This window comes from Oncorhynchus masou, chromosome 9 (genome assembly GCF_036934945.1).
Source record: "Oncorhynchus masou masou isolate Uvic2021 chromosome 9, UVic_Omas_1.1, whole genome shotgun sequence".
Lineage (NCBI taxonomy): Eukaryota > Metazoa > Chordata > Actinopteri > Salmoniformes > Salmonidae > Oncorhynchus > Oncorhynchus masou.
Genome location: NC_088220.1, coordinates 43,628,712 through 43,653,717, shown reverse-complemented (window position 1 = coordinate 43,653,717; position 25,006 = coordinate 43,628,712). Strand labels below are relative to the sequence as shown.

Here is a 25,006-nt window from a genome sequence, read left to right as displayed (position 1 = left end):
CAAGTGCATAAAGTTCCCTCAGCACACACAACAAGCAACCTCGGACAAAAGTCCCACTACTTTTTTTCAAGGTTAAAACGATGAATCAGACACCTTATCAATAGGCAACTGCTCATGGTCCTCCTGGAATCAGAAGTTAGTTTTGACTCAATGGAGGAACGTAGTCAGAGAAACGCTGATGAATATCTTGCTCGAGCCATGTATGCAACTGGTTCACCTCTGATGCTCACAGGCAATGTGTATTGAAAGAGATTTCTGAATGTTCTTTGCCCAGCATACACCACTCTAACCAGACATGCTTTATCTACTCATTTACTGGATGCAGAGTTTAAGTGAAGGTCAAGAAAATTATAGAGAAAGCAGACTGTATTACAATCATCTCTGATGTGTGGTCGAATGTTCGTCGGCAAAGAATAATTAACTACATCATCTCCACCCCTCAACCAGTATTCTACAAGAGCACAGACACAAGGGACAACATTTCAGATAAGCTGAAGGCAGTCATCAATGGCCTTGGACCACAGAAGGTATTTGCACTGGTGACAGACAATGCTGCGAACATGAAGCCTGCTTGGTCTAAAGTGGAGGAGTCCTACCCTCACATCACACCCATATGCTGTGCTACTCGTGCATGGAATCTGCTCCTCAAGGACATCTTGGCACTGAAAACAATGGATACACTATACAAGAGAATGATGTCATCATGTTTGACAGTCTCCTGGAGGGGAAGGAGTCTCTCCAAGAAATGGCCATATCACAGTCTGCCGATATGGACAGCCCCATCAACAGGATCCTCCTGGATGATGTATTTTGGGAGAGAGTGGTAAGCAGCCTGAAACTCCTGAAACCTGTAGCATTAGCCATAGCACAAATTCAGGGAGACAATGCCATCCTGTCTGATGTTCTGACTCTGCTTGCAGATGTAAGAGAAGAAATCTGTACTGCCCTGCCCACTTCACTGTTGCTCCAAGAAGAGGAAACTGCACTTCTGAAATACATCAAAAAGCATGAACCCATACACGCCGCAGCATACATGTTGGACCCCAAGTAATGCTGACAAGGTGATCCCGTCTGGTGCAGAGATCAACAAGGCCTATCGTGTCATCACTACCGTGTCTCACCACCTTGGCTTGGATGAGGGCAAGATTCTTGGCAGTCTGGCGAGGTACACTTCCAAGCAAGTGCTTTGGGATGGAGATGCAATATTTTAGTCGTGCCAACATATCTCATCAGCCACCTGGTGGAAGGGACTTGGTGGATCTGAGGCTCTTTCCCCTGTTGCCTCCATTATTCTCCAAATCCCACCAACATCAGCCGCCTCAGAGCACAACTGGTCCTTGTTTGGGAACACAGACACCAAAGCATGCATCAGGCTGACCAATACAAAGGTTGAAGAATTGGTGGCCATCCGTGTAAATTTGAGGCTTTTTGAGCCTGAAAATGAGCCTTCCTCAACAAGGTTGGAAATTGACTGTGAAAATTAGGCCTCAGAGTCTGATGTTCAAGAGTTGAGGATTTTGAGGAGGACATTGAAGACATTGAGGAGATCCAGGGAGAAGACATGGAAGCCTGAGAGGAAGACAACCAAAGCTTTAGTTTCTAGACTATCATTTTACAGATGTATGTTGAAAATGTTTTCGGGAGATGCGATGGATCACTGGGCTTCATTCAATATTCCCTTTTTTTTTGTTCAGTGAAATCATTCCATGTGAAGAGTCAATTCATTTAAACTCTTAGAACTACCTCTCCGGGAGAGAATTGTCATCAACTGACACTAATTGGCATAACACAACGGACAAAAAATATTACTAGAAAATATTCATATTCATGAAATCACAAGTGAAATATAGTGAAACACAGCTTAGCCTTTTGTTAATCACCCTGTCATCTCAGATTTTGAAAGTATGCTTTACAGCCAAAGCAAGACAACTTATTTGTGTAAGTTTATCGATAGCCTAGCATGGCATTGTGTACAGCTAGCAGCAGACAACTTGGTCACGAAAATCAGAAAATCAATCAAATTAAATCGTTTACCTTTGAGCTTCGGATGTTTTCACTCACGAGACTCCCAGTTAGACAGCAAATGTTCATTTTGTTCCATAAAGATGATTTTTTATAGCCAAAATGTTCTTCACTTTTGGTTAAGAAATCCACCGGAAACTGCGGTCATGACAACACTGACAAATATTCCAAATTAGATCCATAATATCAACAGAAACACGGCAAACGTTTTTTATAATCAATCCACAAGGTATTTTTCAAATATTTATTCGATAATATATCAACCGGGACAATTGGCTTTTCAGTAGGAGCGAGAAGAAAAATGACTACCTCTGTCTTTTATTAATTAAAGTTAAATTCATAACTAAATTGTTTTTTTCTTTCTATTGAAAGGATTTATTTAATAATTTGGTAAAAGGTTTATGTTTCTGTCACCATATGATATGGTAAAAAAATAAATATTTTATTTTACTAGGCAAGTCAGTTAAGAACATTATTTTCAATAATGGCCTAGGAACAGTGGGTTAACTGCCTGTTCAGGGGCAGAATGACAGATTTTGTACCTTGTCAGCTCGGGGATTTGAACTTGCAACCTTTTGATTACTAGTCCAATGCTCTAACCACTAGGCTACACTACAGCCCCAAATATATCTATTGCAAAAACTTTTACATTTACTGTAAATTGTATTAATATCAATTGCCAGATATTCCCGTTAATTCCCACAGACGGTATTCACCAAAATGTGCAACCCTTGTTACCACCCCCCAAAAATAAAGAAATACCCCTCAGCAAGCACCACCGACTGACTCAAATTCTTCCAACCAACCTTTGAAATTCAAATTCAAATCCCCACAAATTGACACCTTTCTTCCTGACATTTTCTCAAGGCCCTGGTCCAAACTCCGACTTCAGCCCTATCTCCGGTCCCTAGGAATATCGCCACCAGTCTATGGTTGGCATATCCTCTCCCCAGGGGGTTGGAGACTAGTATAATGGCCTGGGCCCAATACTGCATCCTTCCCTGGACAAAAGACTGAGCTGAGCTGAGCTCCTTTAGGGTTTGGAGAGGAGGCTTGCCTTGGACTGGCTCTTACCTCCAGAGGAGAGGTAGTGGAAAATGTGTCAACAGGAACATGATATGAGAGGTGTGGACACCAAGATGGCGGACGATTAGGCCTAGACCAACGGACCATAGGACTATATCAGAGAACGTTTGACTTTGAATTGTAAAACGTTAAAAAAGCACCTGAAATGGTGATTCTAAATTCGAGTCGAGTACATTTAAGTCAATGTTAAGATTCTCAATTTTAGTACAGGAGTCCAGTCTGGGTTTGGGAAACCAACCCATTATGTTCAACTACAAAATTGGTATGGCTTACTCCTACTGAATCAGTCTGACCACCGCTCCAGAGCCATATGGCTCGATGTGAAGTACCCACTCAGTATGGGTAAACATGTCAGGGGACAGTGGTGGCTGTAGTCACTTCCCAGGGTTATTATGGTGCAATCTATCAAAGTGCGGATTGAGGTATATTGTCATCTTGATGAACACTGATGTTCACATACAGACTGTCTTGGCAGGGGGGGGGGGGTTAGAGATTAGGGATTAAGGTCAAGATGGGAAGCCTATAAGTGGTGTTTACTCCTAAAACACCCTTTCACCAAAACACTACACAGAGTGTCTTCAAATGGCACAATCAAGTGCATGAGGAGACACTCTTAATTTGGTCATCGGAGATCACATTTAAGTGGACTTGACATATGGTACTACGTGAACTAAGCTCTATTGACAAAATAAAATGGTTATCTTATTGGGGCAAATATGCCCTTCGAAACAGAGCAAACACAACTAACAAGACATGCTGCAGCCAGTCCAAACATATCCACATATCATCAAATCCCTACAATGACAAAAGTTTTCCGAAGGTACCTGCCCAAATAAACTTTGTGTCATTGTATATTTACAGTGGATGGTGTAATTTCCCTCCCAACTCTATTTAAAGGCTGCCATGGCTACTGTAGAATGTGCAGCCCAGATGACGGACACATAGGGGTTGTGTCCTTTAGGGGTTCGGCCTCAGTGGTGAAAATGTCTTTCAGCGTAGGAAGGAAGACGGGTTGGGCCAAAGGACAGCACACAGGGCTAATTCCAAAAGAGGGGAAAAAGAGAACGAGGGGAAGAAAGAGCTAGAAATTACTAGATTAATGCCCGAGGATTATCACTGGTGCAGACAGGCACAGAGTGCTGTTTCCAAGGAAAACGTGTGTCAAAAATAAGCAAACATCCGAATGCTTGTTTCCTCATATTATGAAAAGGGGGTGCTGTCGTTGTTTTTCTTGTGTGTGTGTGTGTGTGTGTGTGTGTGTACTAAGACAACACAGTGTATACTCTCACAAACCAGGCGTAGTGCCATGGTTGACGGCAAAAGGTAAAACAGCGCCACAGGTCGCCCCAGGCGCATTTGTTATTATTTTTGTTTTGTTTTTGAGAACGAGGAGATAAGCATCCAGCAATGTCATTTAAAATGTTTTTGTACATACTCAGCTGTCCTACGCCCGTGCAATGATGTCTGAGGGAATAAAACAGTGTTAGTTGTTTAATAAAGTAACGTCTTTGTTGTTGTAGTATGAAAATGGCCATGGCAATTTCACCTCAATGGATTCCAACTTTAAGCAGGTTTATTAAGAGGTCACCAACTCTAGGCTCCTTACTTAAAAATGATTACACAAGTTGTATTTTCACCAACTGTATTTTCACCACTCTACACTCATATTCATTCCCCCTGGCGCGACCACCCACGCACGCACGCATGCATGTATGCATACACACCTCATTGGCCCATACTGTAGCCATTAGCCGGAGGTCAACAAACAAAACAAAGGGAGGAACCTGAAAGGTAACGATGGGGAGCCGAGGTACACTCTACCAAAATGTGATTTCTCTACACAGTCCACAGAGAGGGAGGTGTCTATGGAGTTTCGTAATGGCTAATCATACCGGAAAACTGAGAAGGTTTAGTCATAAAGACCTAGGCCTTGTTCGTCTTACATAACCTGTAATACCCATAAATTAGCTGTTCAAATAACTGATTATATCAATGCAAAGCCTAACAGAGGGTCATTTGCACTGTACAAATAAACATGCAAGCATGTCAGCCTACTACTAGATAAATCAATAGAATCCAGCAAGAGTTCTAATTGGATTATGTTCACTGTTGAGCTAGACAGATCACGTCTCAGGAAAAACAATTGTGCATAAGAAGAACAGTTACCGTGCAGGGGCAGACGTTCTACACATATTGGACAATCTGACATTTAGTAACAGTAATACTATAGGAATGGGTGATATATTTGAGTTTATGTTTTAGCGCAATATGGAAAATGCCCGTATCGCAAGAACGAGGTTCTGCTATAATGTTGTAACATTCTACAAATGCAGCATCTCAGTCTCTTCCCTGTCAGCCCAATGTTGAATTGTGTGACAACACGTGCACAGAGGTTATCCACCAATCACAACCCTCGACAGCTTTTCACAAGTTGTAACCACGCCGGAGAAGTGTAGCGGCGGTAAGAGTGAAGAAGCCAGCTCAGTCTCTCGTGAGGAAGCCAGCTCAGTCTCTCGCGAGGAAGCAAGCTCAGCCTCTTGTGAGGATGAAATCATCCCCAAAAAAGGCAGCAATGTTTTTTCAGTAATATGGAAGTGGTTTGGGTTTAAGAGGTCTGATGTTCAGCAAACGAATGTCCTGTGCAAAATTTGTCGAAAGACAATTGCTACGAAAAGCAGCAGCACAACCAACCTCTTCCATCACCTGCAACTGAAACACGCGGTGGAATGGGAGGAATGCGTGAGACTATGCAATGCCAATTCCAGTTGCTCAATTCCCAAAACATCTGCTAAAAGACGAACTACCACAGCCGCATTCTTTTCAAACATAATCCCTTATGACAAGAAAAGTTTGAGGTGGAACGAGATAACGGATGCAGTGACAAACTACATTACATAGCCCCCGTTGCACCTTCTATAGCCATTGTGATTATTATTTGATCCTGCTGGTCATCTATGAACATTTTAACATCTTGAAGATGGCCATGTACTCTTATAATCTCCACCCAGCACAGCCAGAAGAGGACTGGCCACCCCTCAGAGCCTGGTTCCTTTCTAGGTTTCTTCCTAGGCCAGTGTGCTTCTACATATGCATTGCTTACTCTTTGGGGTTTTAGGCTGTATTTCTGTATAAGCACATTGTGGCAACTGCTGATGTAAAAAGGGCTTCATAAATACATTTGATTGATTTGATTCTTGTTCGACAGCGTTGTTTTACAGCCTTGTTGACAGGTTTGTATTGAATATTGGGATTGGATGCAAGCTGTTAAATGCTCTATGCCAATCAAATGGTAAACATCACTAAACAAATAGCCTAAATGGTTTGGCTAGGCTGGTTTTGGCTGCCGTCCAATATGAAGTGGACTGAAGAGACCTCTGTTCCTGATACCAGGCCTGGCAGAGGGTGGAAGAGAAGCCTGATGCAGTCGAGCGGAACAAGACCTCAACTGTACATTACTGCCCTACGGCCACCTCATCATCTCACCTCATCATTATCACTGGGAGAGGAGAATAAGGGATAATATTTCTGGAAAGACGATCTGTAGATGCTTTGACTCTGAACAATCTATCAAGCAGATTTAGTAGTTGGCAGTCGAAACAGTTTGCAGACAATAGCTAGGTTTATGTAGATATTATTCAGTCACTCTAGCAGTAAAAGTAATTGCTGGATGCTGCAATTGATTAATGAAGCAAACTGCGGGTGATTAGTTAGCTGAACATCAGCTCAACTGTAGGTGACTACCCAGATAAAGTGAGAGGGAATGTTAAGAAAAGGAGGCATACTTTAATTGTCAAGGTCCAGATTGAGGCTACTTTGTACACAGATACTCCTACACAGAAATCCAATTCACTCGCTGTGCCTGCACAGGCTTCGGTTTAGCAAATATGCAACCTGGGAATATTACAAGAAACAGGTTCACAACCGCACACCTGTAGCTTGTACATTTGTCACTCTATCGACGATTAATGCTGAATACTTGACCCACCATACTGACAAAACGCCTAAGGACTCGTGGAGGGATATCAGGAAAACCAAGTGTTACGGTAAACTTGAAGAAGTTACAGTTTAATAACCCAGTCTCAGTCTCTCCCTGTCACTGAGTCATCGGAAGCACAAACAGGTGGGACCGAGATTCAGAATCCAGTTCTACTGGGAATCTCTGGAAGATCTTCACTATTTCATGCAATACATAGACTATAAAAGTGTATAAAAACAAATACAGGCCATTTATCCAATTCCCTGTGAGAACAGAGGGGGAGTTGAGGGTGGTGGAGTTATTGGTGCTCGTGTATAATTTTTGCATGCTTGGTAGATAACTGATAAGCCACCCACGTTTTCCCCCCATGATGACACACATTTCTAGTCAGTAGCAATCTACCATTTCTCTGCAAAAGGGTCCAGTCGCCCTTGACATGGAGATAGGCTAACTCTTCATACAGTTATAGTGACACAGACAATGAGAATGCCCAGAGGACTAGATTACTGAGTCTGACAGACAGAAGAGAGACAGAGAGAATGTGGTTAGCTTAATAGTCAAATGAATGAGATGTGGGAAGACAAAATAAATGGTATTGAAAGAGGGGGTTGTAAAACATACTTGGCCATGATGACATTGGCTAGACAGTGTATCCCTCACCTTATAATAAGTATTTCTCATCCCTGCTTTCTCACACCAACAGAAGCAGTAGCATTGTTGCCAGAGCGGAAAATATTGAATTCAAAAGAGACAAGGTCAAGATGTTCAGCCATTTGCAAGGCAGGAAGACATGCTCTGCATCAAGCGTCTATTTCCGCTCAGCGTTTGTACTCACTTTGAGTGTATCCTGGCTTTGGTTGCCTTTGTTCAAGGAGGTCCAGTCCTTGACCCAGAGTGTGAATTATGTGGGGCCCGGGAGGGTGTAAGGCCCTCCTGAATAAGACACGAGTCCCCCCAAATGCAACAAAGTCAAACTTTGGGGGTCACCAAATAATGCTAATTTAACCATTCCCCTATTTGTTTAAAATGTCATTTCTATTTACAGTGGTAAATATTAAAATGAAAGCTTATTCCAAATTAAACAAACACCCCCACCTCTGTGTCATGGTTTACAAAAATAAATAAAACATATGTCTGCACTTGTCATCCCGGGAAACTCCCTTATCTCAGCACCTTTTCAGGTGTCCCAACTTTTCCTTCTACAAAAAATGTCATTTTTTTCATAAAGAAACATAAATTTGTTCAGGATATAAGAGAGCGTAGACCCAATGACAATCGCCAAATGTCAAGTGTCAAATAAAGGTAAATAAATTCACGTTTTACTGTTTTTTTTAACAGATGTCTCTTTCCATTCATGAAATGGTGCAAGCACACTGGGAACTGTTCTCCTGCTGGATGTATTTTGGAATGGACGAACACGAGCAGGTAGCCTACTTCCTTGTTTTGACAAAAATATGAAACCATCCTGATTGGTTGTGTTCATGCCAAATTAAAAGGTAAAAATAAAAATGTGCACACATGGGAGGTCCTGTGAAAAATTGACACCCCCACAAATGTAACAGTATAATTTGCACTCTGCCTTGACCTCTTGGTAAGGCTTGTTATGATATTTCTAGAGCCAGTTTATTCAAATCATTAGCCGCTACCCAATGCTAACAGGCTAACCATCTAACAATGCTACCCAAGCTAACATGCATATTTATCCCGTCTGGTTTTAGTACACTGTGGGTAGTGTTGCAAACAAAATTGAGTTTTCCAAAGCAGTGGGGGGGCTTCACTGTAGACCTTAATGGACCTTCCCTCAGTAGTGGAAAAACTACCCAATTTTCTACTTGAGTAAAAGTCTCAAATAATTTGGTTTTAAATATACTTAAGTATCAAAAGTAAATGTAATTGCTAAATATACTTCAGTATCAAAAGTAAAAGTAAAAGTATGAATCATGTAAAATTCCTTTTATTAAGCAAACCAGATGGCACAATGAATGTGATTTGATAATTTGTTTATGGACAGCCAGGGGCACACTCCAACACTAAGACATAATTTACAAACAAACCAGATGGCAGCATGAATGTGATTTGATCATTTGTTTATGGACAGCCAGGGACACACTCCAACACTAAGACATCATTTACAAACAAACCAGATGGCACCATGAATGTGATTTGATCATTTGTTTATGGACAGCCAGGGACACACTCCAACACTAAGACATCATTTACAAACAAAGCACTTGTTTGACCATGGATGTTCTCTTTCATACTGTACGTGTGTGAATTCGACCATGTTGCTGTCCTGTGAAGCATTCAAAATGTAACGAATACTTTGGGTGTCAGGGAAAATGTATGGAGTAAAGTACATTATTTTCTTTGTGAATGTAGTGAAGTAAAAGTAAAAGTTGTCAAACACAGTACAGTAATTGTAAAGAAGAGTACAGATACCACAAAAACTACTTACAGTTGAAGTCGAAAGTTTACATACACTTAGGTTGGAGTCATTAAAACTCGCTTTTCAACCACTTCACAAACTTCTTGTTAACAAACTAAAGTTTTGGGAAGTCAGTTAGGACATCTACTTTGTGCATGACACAAGTAATTTTTCCAATAATTGTTGGAAGACAGATTATTTAACTTATAATTCACTGTATCACAATTCCAGTGGGTCAGAAGTTTACATACACTAAGTTAACTGTGCCTTTAAACAGCTTGGAAAATTCCAGAAAATGATGTTATGGCTTTAGAAGCTTCTGATAGACTCATTTACATAATTTGAGTAAATTGCAGGTATTCCTGTGAATGTTTTTCAAGGCCTACCTTCAAACTCAGTGCCTCTTTGCTTGACATCATGGGAAAATCTAAAGAAATCAGCCAAAAAAATTGTAGACCTCCACAAGTCTGATTTATCCTTGGGAGCAATTTCCAAACGCCTGAAGGTTCATCTGTACAGACAATAGTACGCAAGTATAAACACCATGGGACCACGCAGCCGTCATACCGCTCAGGAAGGAGACACGTTCTGTCTCCTAGAGATCAAATCAAATCACATGTATTTATATAGCCCTTCGTACATCAGCTGATATCTCAAAGTGCTGTACAGAAACCCAGCCTAAAACCCCAAACAGCAAGCAATGCAGGTGTAGAAGCACGGTGGATAGGAAAAACTCCATAGAAAGGCCAAAACCTCGGAAGAAACCTAGAGAGGAACCAGGCTATGTGGGGTGGCCAGTCCTCTTCTGGCTGTGCCGGGTGGAGATTATAACAGAACATGGCCAAGATGTTCAAATGTTCATAAATGACCAGCATGGTCCAATAATAATAAGGCAGAACAGTTGAAACTGGAGCAGCAGCACGGCCATGCACGGCCATGAGATGAACGTACTTTGGTGCGAAAAGTGCAAATCAATCTCAGAACAACAGCAAAGGACCTTGTGAAGATGCTGGAGGAAACAGGTACAAAAGTATCTATATCCACAGTAAAACAAGTCCTATATCGACATAACCTGAAAGGCCGCTCAGAAAGGAAGAAGCCACTGTTCCAAAACCGCCATAAAAAAGCCAGACTACGATTTGCAATTGCACATGGGGACAAAGATCATACTTTTTGGAGAAATGTCTTCTGGTCTGATTAAACAAAAATAGAACTGTTTGACCATAATGACCATTGTTATGTTTGGAGGAAAAAGTTGGATGCTTGCAAAGCCGAAGAACACCATCCCAACCGTAAAGCATAGCATCATGTTGTGGGGGTGCTTTGCTGCAGGAGCACTTCACAAAATAGACAGCATTATGAGGAAGGAAAATTCTGTGGATATATTGAAGCAACCTCTCAAGGCATCAATCAGGAAGTTAAAGCTTGGTCGCAAATGGGTCTTCCAAATGGACAATGACCCTAAGCATACTTCCAAATTTGTGGCAAAATGGCTTAAGGACAACAAAGTCAAGGTATTGGAGTGGCCATCACAATGCCCAGACCTCATCCTATAGATAATTTGTGGGCATAACTGAAAAAGCGTGTGCGAGCAAGGAGGCCTACAAATCTGACTCAGTTAGACACTATCTCATCCCCATACTGTATTTATTTGTTTATCTTGCTCCTTTGCACCCCATTATCTCTACTTGCACATTCATCTCCTGCACATTCTACCATTAAGACAGGGAATTTTTACTATGATTAAATGTCAGGAACTGTGAAAAACTGAGTGTAAATGTATTTGGCTAAGGAGTATGTAAACTTCCAAATTCAACTGTAAGTAGTACTTCAACATATTTTGTACTTAATTACTTTACAACACTGCCAGCCCTGCAACTACCCTCATTCACTTTACAGATGTCGGAGACACTGATATCACTGAGCTAGCACTTAGTTATGTAGTTTAGGCTAGCTGCCCTATGTTGGATAGTGGCCTGTTTAAGCAACATTCCCAGGTTGGGAAACTACTTGAAAATATTGATGTATACTCACGATGGGGTAAATCTTTCCATCACAAAAAGAAACGTCTGTTGCTAAAATATACTATGGCACATATTTTGGGGGTAAAACCAAAGTAGTGACACTGAACATTTTGCACTGGTTACCCAGACCAAAAGAGAAATTACACTGAAAGGGATTTTTAGTCCAAGGTGTCTCGCGGTCTGTAGTGTTTTCTCGTGTAAATATTATAACCGTTGTTATTTCATAGTGAAAGTCACTGTGCTGACATGGCGTCTGTCAGAGTCGAGGGCCAGTGGTGGCCCCGGCACATGCCAGTCAGCTGAGGGATGATTGTGTCACTTTCCAGAGCTGGTGACAGGGTGCATTATTGCCAGGGGCAACTAACAGGGGGAGAGTATGTGTATGTATGTGTGTGTGTGTGTGTGTGAATGAGGTGGGGGGGGGGATCAGGAGCTTAGGAATGTTGGGGTGGGTGGGTATTGAATCGTGTGTGTGCCATAAACAATAGAAACCACCCCAGCACTGTTCTGAAAGAAACCATTCATAGAGGGGCGGTCATCATTTCTGCTCCTCTAGACCAATCTGGGTATCTCACCCTTGCAGAATTTCTACCAAAAGATCAGTTCCCCCGCCAGTGCAACTGAGTTGGGTTGAGCCTAAAAAGCTCATTTCAATGAAATGGGTCCTTGGATCTCCAATGGTGAGGGGGGAAAGAGTGGTGTGACAAGAAGGAAATATATGTTGTGAATCAAGGGCTCATTGATAGAAGTGTCTAAGATGATAAGCGAAATAGCAATTACACTCGGAGTCGAACTTGAAGTTAGGCATGCAAGAAGCCTGTTGAGATAATACTGCCTGAACTTTAGCCTCTAATGCTAACAAGACCATTTGTTGGAATTGCACTGGAACCAGTCCTTATGTAGATATGGATGTGTGTCTGTCAATATCATATCACAGTGAACGCTCTGTGTCGAAGAGCAACAGTGAAGGGGACACCTCATTTCCCATTCAAATGTCACCCAAACTCCATAGGAATATAGATAGGGCTTCTCTAATTGGATTATACACTAAGTGTGAGTGAATATGTGTTCTGTTGCAGGTAATGACACACTGTGCAGGTTACTTCTGTGTGTGTGTGTGTGTGTGTGTGTGTGTGTGTGTGTGTGTGTGTGTGTGTGTGTGTGTGTGTGTGTGTGTGTGTGTGTGTGTGTGTGTGTGTGTGTGTCTTTGCCCCACTACAGACAGAGACACACTATCAAGTTGCAGGGCCTCCCTTGACAGTACAGAAAGAGTCCAGCTCCCCTGAGCCTTAGCTCAGTAAACTAGGAGGCCATCTCAGTCTTTGTAATGCCCCAAATAAAATCATACACGCTATTGAGAGATTGCTCCATGTATCACTCTATCTGTCTGTCTGTCTGTCTCCAGATATAAAGACAACAATTGGCAAATTATAAATACTGTACGATGATGATGACCCTAAACTGTTGAATAGGAAGTAAATACAGTGACGGCTGATTCAGTTTTTTAGGATTCCGTGTCCCCTGCTCAGCAACTTGTACGCGCCTCAACACTAACTTGATGTGTGCCTTTGTTGTTGTACCCAGAGAAGGAGGCAGGTCACTTTGCTTTGATGAAAGGCCTATTCTGGGAACAAACCTTAAAGGACTCCTGCTGTTGAATAGGAGGAAGAACCCCCCCCCATGGTTCAAAACAAAGTCCACAATTATTGTTCTGCCTGATGGAAGAATTTCATGTCTTCCAGGAAACTAGACTTTCCTTCCTGGTTGAAAAATGTAAAGAAAGTTTGCTGGGATGGTGGTACCATTTAAATCTGTGGCTCAATTTGTGATAATAGCTCAATTATTTACGACAATGTAAAATATATTGACGTCCCAATACCATTGCACTGGATTTATGAACTGATATACCAAACAAAAATTGACACATCAAGCCATTCTTTTAAATGTAAACTATTATATAAAATTATCGCCACAAAATGCAGAATGCTACAAGTAAACAAAATCAATAGATAATGTATTTTGGTACTGTCCTTCGGTGGGTTGCTTTTAGAGTCCGGTCAGGAATGGTTGTTAACCTCTCTGGCCCACCCGGGATGCAACCGCACCCCCTTCCAACAATAAATGCAAATGCGCTACGCCAAATGCAAATAGCACTCGTTAAAACTCAAACGTTCATTAAAATTCACATACAGGGTACTCAATTCAAGCTACACTCGTTGTGAATCTAGCCAATGAGTCAGATTTGTAAAATGCTTTTCGGCGAAAGCATGAGTAGCTATTATCTGATAGCAGGCAACACGCCGAAATACCAGAAGGGCACGTAAACAAAGGAATTAGCGTAGCCGGCGCTACACAAAACGAGAGAAATAAAATATAAAACATTCATTACCTTTGACGAGATTCTTTGTTGGCACTCCTATATGTCCCATAAACATCACAATTGGGTCTTTTTTTTCCGATTAAATCGGTCCTTGTGTACCCAAAATGTCAATTTATGAACACCGTCAGATCCAGTAAAAACACATTTTTTAAACGCGACGTTATTTTTTAAAATTAAAAAAGTTGCCTAGAAACTTTGACGAAACACTTCAAACTACTTCTGTAATCCAACTTTAGGTATTACTAAACGTTAATAAATAATCAAATTGATCACGGAGCGATATGTATTCAATAAGCACGAGTTTGGGTAACGTAACTAATTTTTCCGGTTCCATTGTTTACATCTGTGGACTTGACAACTGGATGTGGCTATTACTCAGATGACCAAGGATTTAGTTGAATCGAAATCACAACACTGGCGACATCGTGTGGAAGCTGTAGGAACTGTAATCTCACTCTTAATTATTTTTCCTTCCAACAGACAATACATGGGCTGGTGGATTGATTTTTTCTTCGTCGATTTAGTGACCAGGTTTTCTGGCGATTTTGACCACGGAACTCGTTCTGTTATAGTCACAGACACCATTGAACCAGTTCTAGAAACTTCAGTGTTTTCTATGCACACATACTAATCATATGCATATACTATATTCCTGGCATGAGTAGCAGGACGTTGAAATGTTGCGCGATTTTTAACAGAATGTTGAAAAAGGTAGCCCGATCTCTAAGAGGTTTTAAATCATAATGTCTGTGTTCAAATGGATCTAAAAACAGTACTGAATGATCTGAAAAAAACACAATCAATTAACGGGAAACTTGATTATACTGTGAGGTAAAGTATTTATTTTTAGGGCACTCTCGGTAGAAATTGCACAAATAGAGAGGTTCAAGACCCACGTAAGACATCACAGTGAAATATAAGGATGTAATGCAATATAAGGATATTTGCACCAAATAATCAAGATGGCGTAGCAGTCGGACGTGTGTTTGTCTTGTCCTGTGTAAATAGTAAATAGTCTGTTTCTTCATTTTTTCCCGTATATATTTTATTCTCACATTCCATCTACGAACTAAATAGAGTTTCCTGCAACCCGCCTCACCCAATGTGGTACGGATCTGCTATTTTTATACGTTATAACTGGAACCTCCATCAGAAGCTAGCCAGCTAACGAGCTACTAGCTATTAGTCATTGTAAGTCACTGCTAGCTGTCTTCACTTCTAGCTCGGACACTAGCCAGCTTTAGATCGGTCAATACCTGCCAGTCTGCACAGCGCGATATCAACCCAGAGCATATCGGACTGCTTTTCTCTACCACATCACCAGATCCTTCCGCTCTGGATCATTACACCGGATCATCGCAGCTAGCTAGCTGCAACTGAGTGGCTATATTGTTGGCTAACAAAGCAAGCATCAGTTAACCATGAGCTAGCCTCGAGCTAGGCCCATCTCCCGGCTAGCCGACGAAGAATACCAGCTAATTCCTGGTCTACAACATCTTTTTTTTGCCAATTCGCCTGGATCTGTTACTGTCGAAACGGAGCCCCGCCGATCCATCACAACTGGTCTGCCGACGTAATCGTCTGATGTGGTTTCAACAGGCTTTTCCGTTGCGATGTCGCCGAAGACCCATCTGCTAGCACTGGCCCGCTAGCTTCTGAACGACGTGTCTCCCGCTTGCCTAGCGTAGTAGCGACTACTGAACGGCTCCCTGACTCACCAATTGCTGCTCAATGGACCCTATGATCACTCGACTACACAGCTGATGTCTGCTGGATTGTTTACTAACACAGTACCTCATTGTGTTGATCTGTCAGCCCCAGCCTTGAACTCAGGTCCTGTATGTACCTAACTGACCCTCTCTGCCATTCATTGCCATTTACCCATTGTTGTCTTAACTCTCCTGATCAACACCTGTGATTGCTTTATGCCTCTCTCTAATGTCAATATATATTGTCTAATGCTGTTTTGGTTAGTTCTTATTGTTTTATTTCACTGTAGAGCCCCCAGTCTTGCTCAGCATGCCTCAGATAGCTCTTTTGTCCCACCCCTCACAGATGCGGGGACCTCACCTGGCTTAACTGTTGCCTCCAGAGATGCAACCTCTTTCATCGTCACTCAATGCCTAGATTTACCTCCCCTGTACTCACATCCTACCATACCCTTGTCTGTACATTATGCCCTGAATTCTACCACGCCCCAAAATCTGCTCCTTTTATTCTCTGTTCCCAATGCACTAGATGACCAGTTTTTATAGCCTTTAGCCATACCCTTATCCTACTCTTCCTCTGTTCCTCTGGTGATGTAGAGGTTAACCCAGGCCCTGTAGCCCCCATTACTACACCTATTCCCCAGGTGCTCTTATTTGTTGATTTCTGTAACCGTAAAAGCCTTGGTTTCATGCATGTTAACATCAGAAGCCTCCTCCCTAAGTTCGTCTTATTCACTGCTTTAGCAAACTCCGCCAACCCTGATGTCCTAGCCGTGTCTGAATCCTGGCTTAGGAAGACCACCAAAAATTCTGAAATATCCATCACCAACTACAACATATTCCGTCAAGATAGCACTGCCAAAGGGGGCGGAGTTGCAATCTACTGCAGAGATAGCCTGCAGACTTCAGTCACACTATCCAGGTCTGTGCCCAAACAGTTCTGCTTTTAAAAATCCACCTTTCCAGAAAGAAGTCTCTCACTGTTGCCACTTTTTATATATCCCCCCCCCCCCCTCAGCACCCGACTGTGCCCTGGACGCCATATGAGAATTGCTGGCCCTCCATCTATCTTCAGAGTTCGTACTGCGAGGTGACCTAAACTGAGATATGCTTAACACCCAGGCCATCCTACAACCTAAGATAGATGCCCTCAATCTTACACAAATTATCAAGGAACCTACCAGGTACAACCCTAAATCCGTAAACATGGGCACCCTCATAGATAGCATCCTGACCAACTTGCCCTATAAATACACCTCTGGTGTCTTCAACCAGGATCTCATCAATCACTGACTCATTGCCTGCATCCGTAATGGGTTCGCAGTCAAACGACCACTCCTCATCACTATCAAACGCAACCTAAAACACTTCAGCATGCAGGCCTTTCTAATCGACCTGGCCCGGGTATACTGGAAGGACATTGACCTCATCCCATCAGTAGAGGATGCCTGGCTGTTCTTTAAAAGTGCTTTCCTCAAAATCTTAAATAAGCATGCCCCATTCAAAAAATGTTGAACTAAGAACAGTTCACTCCAGACTTGACTACCCTTGACCAGCACAAAAACATCCTGTGGCGTACTGCCCTAGCATTGAATAGCTCCCACGATATGCAACTTTTCATGGAAGTCAGTAACCAATATACACAGTCAGTTAGGAAAGCAAAGGCTAGCATTTTTAAACAGAAATTTGCATCCTGTAGCACTAATTCCAAAAGGTTTTGGGACACGTTAAAGTCCATGGAGAATAAGAGCACCTCCTCCCAGCTGCCCACTGCACTGAGGCTAGGAAACACTGTCACCACAGATAAATCCAACTACGATAATCGAGAATTTTAATAAGCATTTTTCTACGGCTGGCCATGGCTACACCTACCCCAGCCAACAGCTTTGCACCACCCGCAGGAACTTGCCCAAGCCCCCCTGCTTCTCCTTCACCCAAATCCAGATATTGATGTTCTGAAAGAACTGCAAAATCTGGACCCCTACAAATCAACTGGATTAGACAATCTGGACCCTCTCTTTCTAAATGTATCCGCAGAAATGGTTTCATCCCCTATTACTAGCCTGTTCAACCTCTCTTTCGTATCATCTGAGATCCCTAAACATCCCCCTCTTCAAAGGAGGAGACACTCTAGACCCAAACTGTTACAGACCTATATCCATCCTCCCCGGCCTTTCTAGTCTTTGAAAGCCAAGTTAACAAACAGATCACAGACCATTTCGAATCCCACTGTACCTTCTCCACTATGCAATCTGGTTTCCGAACTGGTCATGGGTGCACCTCAGCCATGCTCAAGGTCCTAAACGATACCATAACCACCATCGATAAAAGATAGTACTGTGCAGCCGTCTTCATCGACCTGGCCAAGGCTTTTGACTCTGTCAATCTCCACATTCTTATCGGCAGACTCAACAGCCTTGTTTTCTCAAATGACTGCCTCGCCTGGTTCACCAACTACTTCTCAGATCGAGTTCAGTGTGTCAAATCGGAGGGCCTGTTGTCCGGACCTCTGGCAGTCTCATGGGCGTGCCAAAGGGTTCAATTCTCAGGCCAACTCTTTTCTCTGTATTTATCATTGATGTCGCTCTTGTTGCAGGTGATTCTCTGATCCAGCTCTAAACAGACGACATCATTCTGTATACATCTGACCCTTCTTTTGACACTGTGTTATCAAACCTCCAAATGAGTTTCAATGCTATACAACACTCCTTTGGTGTCCTCTAACTGCTCTTAAATGCTAGTAAAACCAAATGCATGCTCTTCAACCGATTGCTGAGGCACACCTGTATGCATGCTCTTCAACCGGGGCACACCTGTATTTAAGGAGTTTCACCCATTATTCTCTGCAGATCCTCTCAACTTCTGTCAGGTTGGATGGAGAGCGTCGCTGTACAGCTATTTTCAGGTCTCTCCAGAGATGTTCGATCAGGCTCTGGCTGGGCCACTCAAGGAAATTCAGAGACTGAAGCCCTGAAGCTACTCCTGCGTTGTCTTGGCTGTGTGCTTAAGCTCGTTGTCCTTTTGGAAGGTAAACATTCACCCCAGTCTGAGGTCCAGAGCTCTCTGAAACAGTTTTCATTAAGGATCTCTTTGTTCGTTGCTCCGTTAATCTTACCCTTGATCCTGACTAGTATCTCAGTCCCTGTTGCTGGAAAACATCCCCACATCCCCTACCTGAAAGATTGTGCCAGGTTTCTCCAAACGTGACGCTTGGCATTCAGGCCAAAGAGCTCAATCTTGGTTTCGTCAGACCAAAGAATCTTCTTTGTCAAGGACCAGACAATTTTGTTTCTCATGGTCTTTAAGGTGGCTTAAAGTGCCAAGGCGGGCTGTCATGTGCCTTTTACTAGAGAGGGGCTTCCATCTGACCACTCTACCATAAAGGCCTGATTGGTGGAGTCATGCAGAGGAACTCTGGAGCTCTGTCAGAGTGACCATCGGGTTCTGGTCACCTCCTTGACCAAGGCCCTTCTTTCCTGATTGCTCAGTTTGGCCGGGCGGCCTGCTCTAGGAAGAGTTTTGGTGGTTCCAAACTTCTTCCATTTAAGAATGATGGAAGCCGCTGTCTTCTAGGGGACCTTCAATGCTGCAGATATTTTTTGTTACCCTTCCCCAGATCTGTGCCTCGACACAATTCTGTCTCGGAGCTCCACGGACAATTCCTTCGACCTCATGACTTGGTTTTTGCTCTGACATGCACTGTCAACTGTGGGAACTTATATAGACAGGTGTGTCTTTACAAATCATATTAATTAAATGTACCACAGGTGGACTCCAATCAAGTTGTAGAAACATATCAAGTATGATCAATGGAAACAGGATGCACCTGAGCTCAATTTTGAATCTCATAGCAAAGTGTCTGAATACTTACGTAAATAAAGTATTTCTGTTTTGATAAAAACCTGTTTTCGCTTTGACATTTTGGGGTATTGTGTGTCGATTGATGAGGAAAAAAGATATAATTGAATAAATTGTAGAGTAAGGCTGTAGCGTGATGAAATGTGGAAAAGGGAAAGGGGTCTGGATACTTTCCGAATGCACTGTATGTCCGTCTGGAGCTCAGAGTAACCTAAGTAACACCGTTACCAGTGTCGCTGACAGAGAAGTAACTGCAGTCAATTTAAATTCAAATACATTGCATATTTTACAGGTGTAAATACTGTTTCTAAGTTCATCTATTTATCCAGGCAAAATGTAAAATTGGTAGGCTTCAATCAGAGGGCTGACACTTTACATTAAGGCATGCTTAAAAGGACATTATGTTATAACTATAGGCCTGTTCATTAGCATATTAGTTTATATCAAGTTTATAAATCTGTAGTAAACAGTCATAGAACATAGGTTGGGATTGTGTGCCTGCAAGTATACCGTAATGTAAAGTGTTACTGTGAGAGCTAACCCAAGGCCTAACACTCAGCTACACAAACATGGCTAAGAAATATAACTCATGGCTGAGAAATATAACTCATGGCTGAGAAATATAACTCATGGATGAGAAATATAACTCATGGCTGAGAAATATAACTCATGGCTGAGAAATATAACTCATGGCTAAGAAATATAACTCATGGCTAAGAAATATAACTCATGGCTGAGAAATATAACTCATGGCTAAGAAATATAACTCATGGCTGAGAAATATAACTCATGGCTAAGAAATATAACTCATGGCTGAGAAATATAACTCATGGCTAAGAAATATAACTCATGGCTGAGAAATGAAACAGAAAAATTAAACCTACTTCATTCACCTGATATCAGTAAGTTTGGCTTTTATTTGCTTCCAATGACCTGCATTAACTCTTAAGCCCCTCAAGGGAACCCAGTGACAGACAGCAGGTGTGTGGGGGTAATGAGAGCAGTCCCCTTGTGGGGACAGAGAATAACAACCTACCCAACTGTTGTTTATGCCCTCCTCTCATTCAACTGTGTGACCCATTATCTGTCAAATGAGACAGGGCCAGTCATTTCTGCTTTAAAGTAGGTTACCATACAATTTGGCCCCTCTAGGGTATAGTGATTGTAATGATAATGGTGCCATGAAGTAAGCTCAAATCCATACATTTGGAATGTAAATCTTCTGATGAAGTAAATGTCTGTTGAAAATAGGCCCATATGAAGGTGAAAGCAATTGATTTATTACAAAAGATTGGCAGTAGGCCTAGTCCTCTCCTGTGAGACAAGGTGATACGATGTGTGTGTGTGTGTGTGTGTGTGTGTGTGTGTGTGTGTGTGTGTGTGTGTGTGTGTGTGTGTGTGTGTGTGTGTGTGTGTGTGTGTGTGTGTGTGTGTGTGTGAGTGAAAGAGAGAGAGAGAAAGAGAGACAGGGGGTGGGTGGGTGGGTGGGTGGGTAATTCAGTAAGTACAGTAAGTAATTAAAAATACAGTAAGTGTCCAGTATAAAAACGAATGCCTCAAAAGTATTTAACATAGGCGTAGTTTACCAAGCTTTGTTCACATCACAACAACCAAAAACTGTGTTGAATAGAACAATGAGACACCATAATGCGGCCAGTGAATGCCATGATTTAAATTCTCACCGAACAAAAAACAGTTTGTGCGATTACTGTCCGCCAAGCTCGCAATGACCCAAAAATCCATTCCACATGATGCATTCATTGTTTTCGACCAAACACGCTCCACAGCAGAGGCTACTGTTCGCAAGGCAAGTGGGATGCCGAATTTGCGTCACTTTTTCAACAGGTGACTAGGCAATAAACCCGGTTAGCCTGGTTTACCCGTGCCTTTGTAAAATGATAGTATGATAACGGGAAGTGACTTTTAGCCAAATTACAAGTCTCTAAATTGCATTATGCAATGCAATAACGTAACCGTAAGAGTTTGATAAGGACAGTGACTCACCTCAATCCATTTCTGCGCTTCTAGAAACGCGGGCTCGGAGGTCGATTCGGAGAGGAGATGTCGCTGGTGTGGTTGTCCTATATCTGCAGCGAGACTTGCCATTTGCAAAGCTGCTCAGTGTTAAAATATATGAACAAAAAAGCTTGAACAAAATGGGGAAATCCCCAGGCTTCAGCCTCAGCACTTGACCGTGAAAACCAGATAATGCCGTTTTTTTGTCTTGACTTGCTGTTTAGGTAGTCTCCCTCTCCTTCAGTGCTCCTTCGGTTGTATGCTGCAAACCCGCGGCAATGCACTTGCATCTACCAATGATTTATATATACACTAGATAACTAATGGGGGCGCTGGGTTGAAGTCACCGTGCCTCCATCTTGGCACTTCCACACCGTTGTAAAAAAGACTGTATTTTGGAAGCTATAGAAATGCATTTATTAATGTCTACATCTGTTTTTGTTACATTTATTCTATACAGACATCTTAATGCATAATTGTTTATTGTTTTATGTGAGCTAAACGCTCACAGAAGGCAGAAAAGATTTGGCAGGGGCACAGCTTCTACCCCCAAGCCATAAGACTGATAAATATTTAAATTAATTAGTTAAACAACCAATAGCTATCCAGACCCATTGACACCTCGTTTGACTCTCATCACATACACTACTGCTGCAGTTTACTATCTATCCTGTTGCAAATTCACTTTATCCCTACCTTCATGTACATATCTACCTCAATTACATAGTACCTCCACATATAGACTCGGTACTGGTACCCTGTCTATATAGCCACGTTATCTTTACTCATTGTGTATTTATTCCTCATATTATTACTTTTCTATTATTTAAAAAACATTGTTTTATTTTATTTAACTAGGCAAGTCAGTTAAGAACAAATTCTTATTTACAATGACGGCTTTCCCTTGTTGGGAAGGGCTCGTAAGTAAGCATTCCACTTTTAGTCTGCACCTGTTGCGCTGCCACCACTACTCCAGCACCATTTCAACTTCAACGTTTCAACATCATCTAATCACCTATGCTTAGTCTAATACAGTGACAGCTAAAAGATACCAAAATCTATTTCCATCCATGATTAATTTAGGTAATTGCAAGCTAGCCACCGGACAACGACAAAATGAGATGCAACAATATTGTTCCTTTCTGTCAATGACATTTGGCTTCTGATGTGATGTGATTGGTGTGAAGCCAAATCCAAACTGGCTTCCCTTGACCCTTTTTTTGGCGTGCCAGGACCATTCACAGCTGACATCACTAAGTTTAGCTCAACGCTGATTAGTTATTATTTTATATCGTTTTTCATCATGGGAGGTCAAATGCTCACTGGCTTCCCTTGCATTCAAGGCAATGTTAAACTCTTTTTGACAAGACAGCATCAGATAGATGGGCTACACATACTGAGACACAGGGGCGCTGTTTCATTCGTTTTGATGCTTTCTCCGGCGAGATACATTCAGCCTTTTTATTGAGGAAATACAGAGCGATGAAAGATGAACTATTTTGTTTGTTTGTTTCTTGGTCAATTTTTTGGGGAAGCCTGGCTTCCCTTAGCATCAATGAATTCACGACACTGGGAATGAATCAACTTTCTCACACCACAATATGAATCCCACCAGGAGCTCTGTTTCCATTAACTTGTCCAGTGATATTTTTTTGTCAACATTTAAAAAGTTGCATAGAAATTAGACGCGACAATTGCCTGCAACGGTACATTTCCGTTGAACTGTCTTATGTAGATAAAAACAGCTGGATGTAATGGAGTTACACCTTTAAAAAAAACACCCACTGGGCACAAACTTTTTTTTAAAGTTGGTGATAATGCATATTTTCGTTTGATTATCATACTACCGTCATCAGAATGCCATGAATTGTAACCACTTTTAAGTAGGGGGATGAAATTGATGCACCCCCTTCAACATCCCCTTCAAAAATCAGTCTGTTTAAGATAGAGACAGGCCTGTCGGTATGGGATGCGTCTTAATCCACTGCATCCGCCCATGTCGGCCTTCCGTATGTGTGGTGGAAAGTGGCAGAGTTACAGAGCTGTTTGTCAGACCATGATACATCCCAAAAATCAGTCTGTTTAAGATAGAGACAGGCCTGTCGGTATGGGATGCATCTTAATCCACTGCATCCGCCCATGTTGGCCTTCTGTATGTGTGGTGAAAAGTGGCAGAGTTACAGAGCTGTTTGTCAGACCACGAGACATCCCAAAAATCAGTCTGTTTAAGATAGAGACAGGCCTGTCGGTATGGGATGCATCTTAATCCACTGCATCCGCCCATGTCGGCCATCCGTATGTGTGGTGGAAAGTGGCAGAGTTACAGAGCTGTTTGTCAGACCACGAGACATCCCAAAAATCTCACAAAAACGTCTGTGGTCGGTAACGTCCATGTGCTAACCTCTGTCTATAGTGTTCGAATGGTTTAAAAAAACAAAATTAACATGACCCCACAATGTTCTCGTCTGAAGGTAACCTAGTACACAGAAAAACTATTTATGGAAGTAGTTTGGTGCCGACAAAAAGGGGGGTAAATACAGTGCGCACCATTTTTCTTCTTTTGACTCGATACTCCAAAATGTGAGATTTGTAATCAAACATTGACTGACTATGAGGTTAATCTGCAGACTGTTAGCTTTAATTTGAGGGTATTTTCATCCATATTGGGTGCACTGTTTAGATATTGCAGCACTTTTTGTACATAGTCCCTTCATTTTAGGTGAGCAAAAGTATTTGGAAAAATGTACTTATATGTGTATTCAAGTAGTAAAAGGTTAAGTATTTGGTCCCATATTCATAACATGCAATGACCACGTCAAGTTACAGCCGCACAAATATCATACACTCCCCAAAAATGCTGACCTCCCATGTTATTGTAATTGTGAGATGTTAGCCTGTCTTGGGGGTATGATATTTGTGCATCTGTAACTATCACTAATCACTATTCACGATTAATTCACGATTATCCGTAATCATGGTAGCATCCATGATTGGAAGTGTTTAGAAACATATTATATTCGTATTTACTATAAAACTGACTCCAAAATGACACAATGCAATATTTACTATTCATTTCTACTGGACACAAAATAATCTGAAACACAACCAAAGCAAACAGCAAATGCATCCAACAATTTTGTAGAATCACAAGATTATTGTAGTCATTGTGTGCTATGAATATGGGATCAAATACTTAACTTTTTACTACTTTAATACACACAAGTGAATTTGTCCCAATACTTTAGGATGATAGGACTGTGTACAAAAAGTGGTGTAATTTCTAAACGGTTAACCCAATATGGATGAAAATACCCTCAATTTAAAGCTGACGGTCTACCCTTTAACTACTTTGTCCTTGTTTGATTTCAAAACTTTTGGAGTATAGAGCCAAGATAATTGTAGAAAATTCATTGACACAATAATTATGGAGGGCACTGTACGTGTTGAAGAGCTTTCTTATATCTCCTAGAGATGTAGAAAAACTAGACAATAGAAAAAAGCGTTTCTATG

General features: G+C 41.8%; 1 protein-coding gene across 3 annotated transcripts in view; it reads right to left on the bottom strand.

Annotated features, from left to right (window-relative positions):
* Positions 1-21,757, bottom strand: part of LOC135546021 (LIM and calponin homology domains-containing protein 1-like) — a 164,779-nt gene extending 143,022 nt beyond the window's left edge. For all 3 annotated transcript variants that reach the window (XM_064974077.1, XM_064974078.1, XM_064974079.1), the window contains exon 1: positions 21,485-21,757. In XM_064974077.1, coding sequence (XP_064830149.1) covers positions 21,485-21,586 — 102 coding nt within the window. In that variant the 5' untranslated portion in view covers positions 21,587-21,757. The remainder of the gene's footprint in view (positions 1-21,484) is intronic.
* Positions 21,758-25,006: the final 3,249 nt, after the last annotated feature.